General features: G+C 33.7%; 1 protein-coding gene across 1 annotated transcript in view; it reads right to left on the bottom strand.

Annotated features, from left to right (window-relative positions):
* Nucleotides 1-404: 404 nt before the first annotated feature.
* GPLD1 (glycosylphosphatidylinositol specific phospholipase D1) overlaps nt 405-12,433 on the bottom strand; it is a 220,839-nt gene continuing 208,810 nt past the window's right edge. The window contains exons 21-25 of the mRNA XM_053714797.1: nt 12,088-12,264; nt 10,935-11,095; nt 2,858-2,884; nt 2,730-2,780; nt 405-1,212 (exon numbers count right to left, since the gene is read on the bottom strand). Coding sequence (XP_053570772.1) covers nt 1,132-1,212; nt 2,730-2,780; nt 2,858-2,884; nt 10,935-11,095; nt 12,088-12,264 — 497 coding nt within the window. The 3' untranslated portion in view covers nt 405-1,131. The remainder of the gene's footprint in view (nt 1,213-2,729; nt 2,781-2,857; nt 2,885-10,934; nt 11,096-12,087; nt 12,265-12,433) is intronic.

The following is a 12,433-nucleotide window of genomic DNA, read 5'->3' on the forward strand; positions in this document are numbered from 1 at the left end:
AAAGCTGCCATTATATCCCTAATGTTCATAATTGTTAATATCTATAGCATATATTTTATTTTCCTTTTTGCATGACGCTGATTTATATGCTATTTGAACATTCAGTTCTGGCTTTTGCATCTTCCATTAGAATTCATGAATGAAGTTACCGCTTATTTTTTTCCATAGATTTGTAATATAATTTCTTGGATGTTTAAAATTTACCATCACTTTAAGGAAACATTAAGCAAATGGCTCTAATATCTTTGGAAATTTCAAGAAAGCTGATATTTTGCTTTAACAGTCTCTATAAAGACTTCTCACTGGTAACACAAACAACTGTATATATTTCCTTTCTGGCATTCTGAGCTGAAATGTATTCAGTCAAAACTTTCAAACATTTTTTTATGGAAAAGCTTATTTATTACAGTATATATAACAATACAGTATATATAACAATACAGTAGATATAACAATAATAATATGATCCATTAGACTGATGACACAAGCGAGTTAGAAAGGTTTTTCATTAACTAATATAACGATCAAGCATCTGGTAGTGAAAATTAGATGAGACTCTAGCATGTAGAAAAAGCATAAACGGACAACAATGTATCAAGTGATTTTATCATTGATGAACCATAAGTCCATTAATTGCAGATAAAGCTTAAAGGGACAGTCTACACCAGAATTTGTATTGTTTAAAAAGATAGATAATTCCTTTATTACCCATTCCCAGTTTTGCATAACCAACACTGTTATAGTAATACACTTTTTACAGCTGTGATTACCTTGTATTTAAGCATCTGCAGACTGCCCCTTATTTCAGTTCTTGTGACAGACTTTCATTTTAGCCAATGAGTGCTGACTCTTAGGTAACTCCACGAGCGTGAGCACAATGTTATCTATATGGCACACATGAACTAATGCCCTCTATTTGTGAAAAAATGTCTACAGGCATTAGAGGCGGCCTTCAAGGGCTTATAAATTAGCATATGAGCCTACCAAGGTTTAGCTTTCAACTAAGAATACCAAGAGAACAAAGCAAAATTGATGATTAAAGTAAATTGTAAAATTGTTTAAAATTACATGTCCTTACTGAATCATGAAATGTTATTTTTGATTAGACTGTCCCTTTAAGAATATTTTGAGTTAGCTTAGGTTGTAAATATAAAGGGTGCCAGCAAGTCTTGCTTTCATGGAACTTCTTTCTGCAGCTACAACAACTGTTCTCTGAAAAGTAAATATAACATATATTACAAATAAGAATAATATTAACTTTTTCCAACACAATATTGTCTGTAACATTCATATCATGAAATAAAATGGTTTAATAGACTGATTATATGTTCCTTTGATATTTTGTTTTAATATCTATTAAACCATAATATGTTATATTAAGTGTATGATATTCTTTTTTTTATATGAAGTTACAAAAGGAACAATTAGTGAAAGGGTTAAAAGAATTCACTTGCTAAAGAGGAGCAAACTAACTAGTGTGTGATATGGGCTGTTGCCTTCCTGTTGTCTGTACAACCTCACAACAACATAGACAAAAACAAAACTGCAGTTTTGAGGGCGGCTGGGAGAGCTCCCCCAGATTCATAGTGAAAGGTAAAGTAAGAGATCAAACAAGAACATTCTTTCTGTCATTCAAAGTCCGATTAAATGTTCAAAGGAAACACTATCTATATATTATGAAAAAAAGCAGCATTGAAAATCAGTGTTTGTATCGCATACGATCTGCTTACAAAACAAATAGTTTAAAAGCATTTAAAACTGTAATTTTGTTAGCAACCGCTGCATTATTCTGCAGTCCAGGGACACTCCCCTTGCAAAGCATCCTGAGTTTTGTTTATCTTGTCTCCTTTGATGTGGCTAGTTAGATATATAAATGAGCTCCTGCACAGATCAAGCAATCATTCTGCAGCATGTGGGAGAATCAGGGTTCTGAATTCTGTGGAATACACTTCAGCCTCTTTGAGAGCAGCAGTAAAACTAAAATTGTCATTGAAATGAAAGTGCATTGCAAAAATGTTTTACTGTGCATAATTAAACTTTTTTATAGAGCTTTAAATTTGAGTTTAAGGCGCCTTTAACTGTCACTAGTTGATATGTCTGTAATATAAGATGAACTATACCCAGCTTTTTATATTTCAGCCTTCTGGAATAAAAAGGTTACTCTCTGGGCTTTTGTTAGTATCACTGCATATGTTTTTGTATTATAGACAGTAGATTCTTAATCCTACACTTTGGCGTTTGTATACTGACGTTATATATAAAGGTTGTTTAAATGTTGAATTCAAATTCCTGCAATGTGCTTCCATAGCATATACTAAAAATTGTAATACTATAGAACGGTCTGTAAACAAGAGTCAGCAGCAAAATCAATCTGCCAGTGGGGGACAGGAGAAAGAGTGCAGCCCATTTGAAATTGTGTTTCCACAGCATCTTTAAATATAATTAACTGCTTGCCTTAGTATTTTTTACCTTTTTGGTACAGGAAACTTTTATATTTTAATTCATTTAGAGAAATATCTCACTGAAATTTTTTTCCAAATATAGCTTTTTTTTTTCTTTCACACTATTAACAAGTGTTCCTGGTAAATGCAAATACAGGAAAACATAAGGAACATAAATACTAAAGGGTAAAATTAAATTACCCTTACTCTGCAATGGTTGGTTTAGGTCAATGTTTCTTTGCTTTATAAAAAGCTAGAAATTCTTCTGTGCAAGTATAAATATCTTACCGTTTTATTTGACTTGACTGTAATTACAGCACTTCCAAACCTTGATTTTACCTAAAAATATAGTGTGGATTTATTATACATTTCACAAGAAAATGTTAAAATGAATTTTAAAAGACACTAAAACTTACTTCTGGAGATATCAGTACATATTGTGCCTGTAAAACAAACAAACATCAGGCAACACATCAAATAATTGTTAAAAGCTTTGATATCCACAGACAAAATTGGTACCTAAAGAATGCAACTTATATCACATGCTTTTGACATGGTAAAATATACTGCAATGTCCATTTATATATAGAACAGTATTTTACAGAACTATTGTGCTATTGTGTTCATTTGAAAAGGAAAAAAAGTATGGTGGTTAAAACAGACTAAAACTAATCAGAGACTGAATGCTACATAAGAAAGAGGCACTTTACAGTATACTACAACAGAATCACTGTGCTGACGCTTACAGCTAACCTTCATGTCCGATAAATTAAAGTTGGGTCGTATTTCTAGATTAAATCCCTGTTTGCTCCAAAGACCAGAGGTTGACAATCAAATACTAGATAGTGTTCAGTGTGAATTCCAAATTATTTGTCACTGGGCTGCTTTAGATAGCACTGCACAATCTTTTTATTTCAGAAACTCCCAAACTGATGATGTCTGGATGCCAAGCTGTGCAACCCCTGTTAGCCGTACAGGTATAGAAAGGTCAAAACTGAAATATGCATGGGTGCATTTCAGCTTTAAATGGAAGCATTTTTGCAATATACTTCCATTAGCAAAATTGCTTCTAGTAAAACTTATTACTTGTTTCCCATGGCATACGAACATATGCTGGGAGGACCCATGGGCCAGTTTCAAACATTACAATGGCTTGTATGAAAAAAATTAACTCTTGACAGGCACAAAACACACCACCCCTACTCTCTGAGCTTGAAAACTGGTGCATAGGCCCTAGCAGCATTTTTAGCATTTTTTGCTAATTGAAGTATAATGCAAAATATTTAATTCTATTTAAATTGAAATGCATTTATGCGCTTTTTAATTTTGAGCTTCCTATCCCTTTAAGGTACATACATCTGGATGGAATAGCTACTGCAAAGACTGATCCTAAAGTTCTAATATTATGCTGTCTGTGAATTTGTAAAGAGGAAGTTATTACTGATAAAAAAGATAGTAGTTTGGGTTTCCCCCCCAAAGATACAACAAAAAACATAATTTATGTAAGAACTTACCTGATAAATTAATTTCTTTCATATTAGCAAGAGTCCATGAGCTAGTGACGTATGGGATATACATTCCTACCAGGAGGGGCAAAGTTTCCCAAACCTTAAAATGCCTATAAATACACCCCTCACCACACCCACAATTCAGTTTAACGAATAGCCAAGAAGTGGGTGATAAAAAAGGAGCGAAAGCATCAAAAAAATAAGGAATTGGAATAATTGTGCTTTATACAAAAAATCATAACCACCACAAAAAAGGGTGGGCCTCATGGACTCTTGCTAATATGAAAGAAATGAATTTATCAGGTAAGTTCTTACATAAATTATGTTTTCTTTCATGTAATTAGCAAGAGTCCATGAGCTAGTGACGTATGGGATAATAAATACCCAAGATGTGGAACTTCCACGCAAGAGTCACTAGAGAGGGAGGGATAAAATAAAGACAGCCAATTCCGCTGAAAAATTAATCCACTACCCAAATCAAAAAAGTTTCAATTTTTATAATGAAAAAAACTGAAAATATAAGCAGAAGAATCAAACTGAAACAGCTGCCTGAAGTACCATTCTACCAAAACTGCTTCTAAAGAAGAGAAAACATCAAAATGGTAGAACATAGTAAAAGTATGCAAAGAAGACCAAGTCATTGCTTTGCAAATCTGATCAACAGAAGCTTCATTCTTAAAAAGCCCAGGAAGTAGAAACTTACCTAGTAGAATGAGCCATAATCCTCCGAGGCGGGAATCCACCCGACTCAAAATAAGCATGATGAATCAAAAGTTAAAGCAAGATGCCAAATAAATGGCAGAAGCCTTTTGACCTTCCTAACACCAGAAAAGATAACAAATAGACTAGAAGACTATCTGAAATCTGAATAGCTTCAACATAAGATTTCAAAACTCTTACCATATCCAAAGAATGTAAGAATCTTACCAAAGAAGTCTTAGTAAAAGACAATAATTCCTCCTTAATGTTGATAGAAATCACAACTTTAGGTAAAAATTGAAATGAGGATAGCAAAAACCACCTTATCCTGATGAAGAAATCAGAAAAAGGAGACTCACAAGAAAGAACAGATAATTAAAAATTGTTCTAGCTGAAGAGATGTCTAAAAAGAACAATACTTTCCATGAAAGTAAATAATGTCTAGAGAAAACATATGCTCAAATAGAAGAGCCTGTAAAGCCTTTAGAACCAAATTAAAACTCCAAGGAGGAGAAATTGGCTTAATGACAGGTTTGATAAGAACCAAAACCTGAACAAAATAATGAATAACAGGAAGGAACACTGCCTTACCCTGATGAAAAATCAGAAAAGGAGATCCACAAGAAAGAGCAGAAAACTCAGAAACTCTTCTAGCAGAAGAGATAACCAAAAGGAACAATACTTTCCAAGAAAGTAATTTTAATGTCCAGAGAATGCTAAGGTTCAAACGGAGGAGCCTGTAAAGCCCTCAGTACCAAATTGAGACTCCAAGGAGGAGATATTGACTTAATGACAGGCTTGATACAAACCAAAGCCTGCACAAAACAATGAATATCAGAATGAATAGCAATCTTTCTATGAAAAAGAACAGAAAGAGTAGAGATTTGTCCTTTCAAATAACTTGCAGACAAAACCAACCTGAAAAATTGTAAAATTCTAGGAATTCTAAAAGAATGCCAAAAGAATTTATGAGAAGAACACCAAGAAATTAAAGTCTTCCAAACTTGATAATAAATCTTTCTAGAGACAGATTTACAAACCTGTAACATAGTATTAATCACTGAGTCAGAGAAACCTCTATGACTAAGAATCAAACGTTCAATCTCCATATCTTCAAATTAAATGATTTGAGATCCTGATGGAAAAATGGGCCTTGAGATAAAAGGTCTGGTCTTAACGGAAATGTCCAAGGTTGGCAACTGACCATCCGAATGAGATCCGCATACCAAAACCTGTGAGGCCATGCTAGAACCACCAGCAATACAAACGAACGCTCCATTAGAATTTTTGAAGAACTAGAGGCAGAAGATATAGACAGAATGATAATTCCAAGGAAGTGTCAAAGCATACGCTACTTCCGCCTGAGGATCCCCGGACCTGAAATAGGCCCCTGGGAAATTTCTTGTTAAAACGAGAGGCCAACAAATCTATTTCTGGAAGCCCTCACATCTGAAAAATTGAAAAACATATCTGGGTAAAGACCATTCTCCCGGATGTAAAGCTTGATTAACAGAGATAATCCTCTTCCCAAACGTCTATACCTGGGAAAAGGACCCCAGAATTTAGATAGGAGCTGGATTTAGCCCAAGCAAATATCCAAGATACTTTGTCACAGTCTAAAGACTGATAGTCACACCCTGATGATTGACATAAACCACAGATGTGATAATGTCTGAAAAAAAAAACAATAAACGTCTCTTCTTCAAAAGAAACCAACTGAAGAACTCTGAGAATGCACGGAGTTCCAAAATATCAAATGGTAATCTCGCCTCCTGAGATTTCCAAACCCCTTGTGCTGACAGAGAACCTCAGACAGCCTCCCAACCTAAAAGACTCGCATCTATAGAGATCATGGTCCAGGTTGAAAGAATCGAAGAGACCTGTAGAACTAAATGATGGTGATCTTAACCACCGAATCAAAGATAGATAAACATAGAATTCGAAGATTTAAAAAGTGAAATCCTAGAATCCCTGCACCATTATGCAGCATAAAAAACTGGAAAGGTTTTCTATGAAAATGAGCAAAGGAAAATGAATCCAATGCTGCAGCCATAAGACCTAAATGTCCATGCATATATAGCAACTGAAGGAAATGATAGAGACTGAAGGTACCGACAGACGGAACCCAATAAGAAAAAAAAAATCACTTATCTATTAGAGACAAAGACAGTGACACAATCTATCTGGAAACCTAAAAAAGGTGACCCTTGTGTGAGGAATCAAGAGCTTTTGATAAAAAGATCCTCTAACCATGTCTTGAAAAAACAAAATTGAATCATATGAGATTCCGTAGTCTGAGAAAATAAAAATAATCTGAATGAAAATAGAAATGAAGATATGCATCTATTGTATCTAATGAAAACAAATAATGCTATCACTGACCAAAAAAAGTCAGAATAGACCATATAAATACCAATCTAAAAGATGGTACATTTATATAATAAAAAGATTTTCTATCTTTGGAACAATGAATAGTTTAAATAAAACCCCAAAACCCAGATCCTAAAAATGGAACTGGAATAAATACCCCAGAAGATTCCAGATCTGAGCAGCGCTTGATCCTCAACAGGTGATCAACCGCACTTCAACATTACCCAAAATATATGGGACTGAAAACACCTTAAGGAAAGTGTTAGCCTTACTGGAATAGCTGGAATATAATAGAGAGAAAAAGACTTCTCACAGACGGTTTTACTTCAAATTTTATTTTGTACCCAAAATCTAAGAATTTTGGACCGAATAGAACCAAAAAAACTTCTAAATAAAAACATGTTACTTGGGTAAAAATTTAGAATTTTGTTCTTTAGTAAGAACAACCAAACTAAAATAAGCTTAAAGTTTTAGTCTAAAAACTTAATCTTGAAGCTCAGAGTAACAGTTAAGAATTGAATCCAATATGAATCAAATAATTGATTATCTTGGAAAAAAAGAAATAAGGATTTTTTAGAAATCACAAAATTTATTCTAGCTAAAAACAGCTAAAGACATAGATTAAACCTCATTTGTGAAAATATTCAATAAAAATGAAGAAACAAATAAAATTATTAGCATGTTAATCCAGTTAAGGGACCAGAACACACCGGACTTGCATAAACAAAAATGCAAGACAACAAGACAAATGCAACAGCACCCAGTCTGAACCTCAAATGAGCAGCAGACTTTGTCCCTTAACAATGCTAAATAATACATAATCTGATACTTGATCTTTAAAGTAAACAGAAAAAAATGGAGCAAAAGCAACATCATCCAAATAAATTACAGGTCCAAGAAAAGTACCTGAAAATACATTTTTTTCCTTAAATAGGATACAACCATTTAAAAAGAAAATAAATACTATTTTGCTATAGAAACAATAGCATAATTTAGCAGGAGTAGAGATAGCCCCATTAAATTGGAGAACCCTCAAAATTGAATTTAACTGCCGGCAAAGAATATAATTTAAAACCTTTGAAGAAAATTTTCAGCCTATTCCATTCCCTAATATGAAGGAATGGAAAAAAACCTCTGAAGACACAGAAGATAAAATAAGCAGAAATAAAATGTTAGCTAGTTTTGAAAAAAATAACTAGTTACCTCAATATCCAAAATAATCAACACCTTTTCAACAAAAAACAAATGTACTCTAATAAAAAATAAAAAAGTAGATTTGTTAGTGTCAATATCTGATGAAGAAAAGTTCTGAAAGAGAAAAAACATCATCAGAGAAGGATAATTCAGTATGTTGTTGGTCATTTGAAACTTCATAAAAAAGAAGTTTGAAAAAGACCTAAACATTTTTTAATAGAAGGCGCAAAGTCAGACAAAGCCTTAACCTAGAATCAGAAAAATATTCTTATAAATTTTCTAAGTATATCTTGTACATAAGATGTAAAAAGAAAAGCAATACATAAAGCATAAATACTAATGGATTCTGCATGTAAAAGTTTATCATGATAACTTATTACAAACCATAGCTAAAGATAAAGATTCATAACATTTAAAATAAATGAACTTAGCTTTGGTAGGACTTCTTAGTCAACAGGAATCCCTCAGTATGTTCTGATCCAGTAATAATTTATGGAAAATCTTGCAATATGTAATAGAAAAAAACAACATATAAAGCAAAATTATCAAATTCCTTAAATGACAGTTTCAGGAATGGGGAAAAATGCAAAACAAACAAGCCTCTAGCAACCAGAAGCAACAAAAAAGTGAGACTTAAATAATGTGAAAAAAAGTGGCGGCAAGTATGGCGCCCACATTTTTTGGCACCAAGTATGACGCCCACATCTTTTGGCGCCAAGTATGACGCCCACACTTTTTGGCGCAAAAAAACGTCTGTAACACACATGCGTCAAAAATGACGCAACCATGTGTAAACTTCCGGCGTCAACTATGGCGCCGGAAATGACAAAATTTTGCGGCAAAAAAGTTTGCGCCAAGAATGACGCAATAAATTGAAGCATTTTCTGCCCCCGCGAGCCTAACAGCCGCAAGGAAAAAAAGTCAATTAGAAAATGTCTTTAAGGTAAGAAAAAATATTTTATTCATATGCATTTTCCCAAATAATGAAACTGACAGTCTGAAAGAAGGAATACTGATTATCCTGAATCATGGCAAATATAAGTATAAAGACATATATTTAGAACTTTACGTATAAAGTGCCCAACCATAGCTTAGAGTGTCACAAAAAATAAGACTTACTTACCCCAGGACACTCATCTACATATAGCAGATAGCCAAACCAGTACTGAAACGAGAATCAGTAGAGGTAATGGTATATAAGAGTATATCGTCGATCTGAAAAGGGAGGTAAGAGATGAATCTCTACGACCGATAACAGAGAACCTATGAAATAGATCCCGTAGAAGGAGACCATTGAATTCAAATAGGCAATACTCTCTTCACATCCCTCTGACATTCACTGCACTCTGAGAGGAAAACCGGGCTCCAGCCTGCTGTGAAGCGCATATCAACGTAGAATCTAGCACAAACTTACTTCACCACCTCCACGGGAGGCAAAGTTTGTAAAAACTGAATTGTGGGTGTAGTGAGGGGTGTATTTATAGGCATTTTAAGGTTTGGGAAACTTTGCCCCTCCTGGTAGGAATGTATATCCCATACATCACTAGCTCATGGACTCTTGCTAATTACATGAAAGAAATAAAATCTTGCAAATCCCATTAATTATACTTTCTCTTGTGTATACATTTTAGGTTAACTTAATTTATTGTGAAATAGGTGAATTTATTTGGTGTGGTGAATTTGGTACTTGGGTGTCCTGGGCATTTTTGTAGAAAAATAGTTTTATTTGTTTTTTCCGCCGAGAATGAATACTTGGACACAAATTAAGTGCAGAGTTTGTCTCATTATCTCTCTTCCTTCTAGAATGTGGAATGGATAAATAATGGTTGGTGTGGCTACTTAGGAAGTGGGAATTCCGGGACTTTTTTGGCAGACACTTGTACATTGATTCCATGCAGTGCCTTGGGTTCGATGACTCTCCATTCTAGTATTGGTGGATGAGTAAATTTGTTTGTTGTATCTACTTAGGAAGTTGCCATTCTGGGCCACCTCATATTTATCCTAGCTGTTAAAGGGTAATAAAGAAAGTTTTTTTATCTTTAAACTATGATATGATATGGCCGTTCAAACCTGTTGTTCTGGCCTTTACCCTATTTCCTTTGACATACTTGATTAAATCTACATTAAAATGTGATACCCAGTACCTTAATTTTTAAATTAATATCTGCTATTGAAGAACTATTTAGTGACCTGCATACATTTCTGTTAACTTTATTATTGTCAGGAAAATGTAAACATTTTTATTCTAAAGAGACTCATAAGATTTTACAAAGAAAAATCTGAAAACAGGTAATTGGGAATAGAAAATGCTCAATTCTGTAAAAAAATGTTTTAATATTAATGGTAGCTATGAAAATGATAATCATCAGCCAAATGCTTCTATTAGCACTTATGTATTGTGTATAATCTCAGCTTTACTGATAACTAAATAACATAAATGCATGCACCATAGTAAAAGAATAAAAAAAGAAGAAAAAAGATGAAATTTCAAGTATTAAACTATATTATTTTAACATCCAAAGATGCATTAAGAAGCATTTTAACCCCTTAAGGACCAATGACGGAATTATTCCATCATGAAATAATTGAGCAAAGTAAAGCTGTGTCCTTAAGGGGTTAATGATTTATTTTTCCCATTGTAAAGTTTTATATTAGTTGTTCAACTAAATACTATAGAATTAGAACAAAAAAAAAATACATGCATGTGCAGTGCTCTTATTACCCGTTCCTCTGGACATGGTGAAATCCATGACTTGCAGCTCTTTGACAAAAAACCTGGAGATGTGACATTTCCATTGTAGATGTAGACGCGCCCAGCCTGAACACCATACAGCATGGATGTAATGTCATCTGTCCTTAGAGGAGCGGTCACAATTACTTCATCTAGAAATGGGAGAGGCAATATTGAGATAGCTTTTTAAAGTATAATTCAAAACCGTTCCACATGACTCCAACGTTCATCAGCCTTATTGCCCTTCAATATCCGGATATCATAACCTATAGAAAATAAATAATTCCTACAAACTGTATATACTTATAAACTTATTACTGTTAACATTGTTTTATCTTGTATGGGTGGTGCTACAAAAAATTTGCTTTCAACATGAACTTTTTTTAAAATGTCTGTTGCTTCAGTGGTGAAATGTCAGTAGTAGTATAAAATCCAGTGCGGATTCCCAGTTGTTTAAGCTTTGGCACCACTCCCTGGAAAATACATACCGATGACGCACAAAGAGTCCATTAATATAATAATATAACATAAGTAAAGTATATTAAAATATAATTTTCAATTAACTTTCTTAATATTGAGAGTTACAATAGAACCATTGTACAATGAGCTTGTTAAAGGGACACTGTACCCAATTTTTTTCTTTTGTAATTCAGAAAGAGCATGCAATTTTAAGCAACTTTCTAATTTACTCCTATTATCAATTTTTCTTCATTCTCTTGCTATCATTATGTGAAAAAGAAGGCATCTAAGCTTTTTTTGGTTTCAGTACTCTGGACAGCACTTTTTTATTGGTGGATGAATTTATCCACCAATCAGCAAGGACAACCCAGGTTGTTCACCAAAAATGGGCCGGCATCTAAACTTACATTCTTGCATTTCAAATAAAGATAACAAGAGAATGAAGAAAATTTGATAATAGGAGTAAATTAGAAAGTTGCTTAAAATTTCATGCTCAATCTTAGTCAAGAAAGATTTTTTTTGGGTACAGTGTCCCTTTAAGTTCTCACTATTGGAATAAAAGGAGCTCCAGCTATACTGGTATTTGTTCCCCATCCTACAAAACAGTAATGATAATAATAGTAAATACGTTTATCTTATTTTTCTAAGTAGATTATAAAACCCAGTAAACCATGTATACTCTTACCAAGGCCATCGTTATCTAGATCATTTAAATGAATATTAGCACCATAGCGAGAAAACTCTCTGTCTCCACTCAAACTGTGTAGGGATGAGGGCTCGGCTCCTGCTCCCAGTTCATACACTGTAACTCTCCCAGCTTGATGTAAATCTCTGGAGATGAATGCAAACCCATACGTGGTGCCTACAATAATACAGGTAACACATTGCTTGATTCATAGCAAATACAGATGATTTGTAAAGTTATCAACTAAATGCATTACAATATTTAAACCCATGTATAACTACAGTGCATGGGCATTCTTTACTCTGTTACATGTACATCATTTTAGGCATGCATCATTTATTTAAAC

The sequence above is a fragment of the Bombina bombina genome, chromosome 5 (genome assembly GCF_027579735.1).
Source record: "Bombina bombina isolate aBomBom1 chromosome 5, aBomBom1.pri, whole genome shotgun sequence".
Lineage (NCBI taxonomy): Eukaryota > Metazoa > Chordata > Amphibia > Anura > Bombinatoridae > Bombina > Bombina bombina.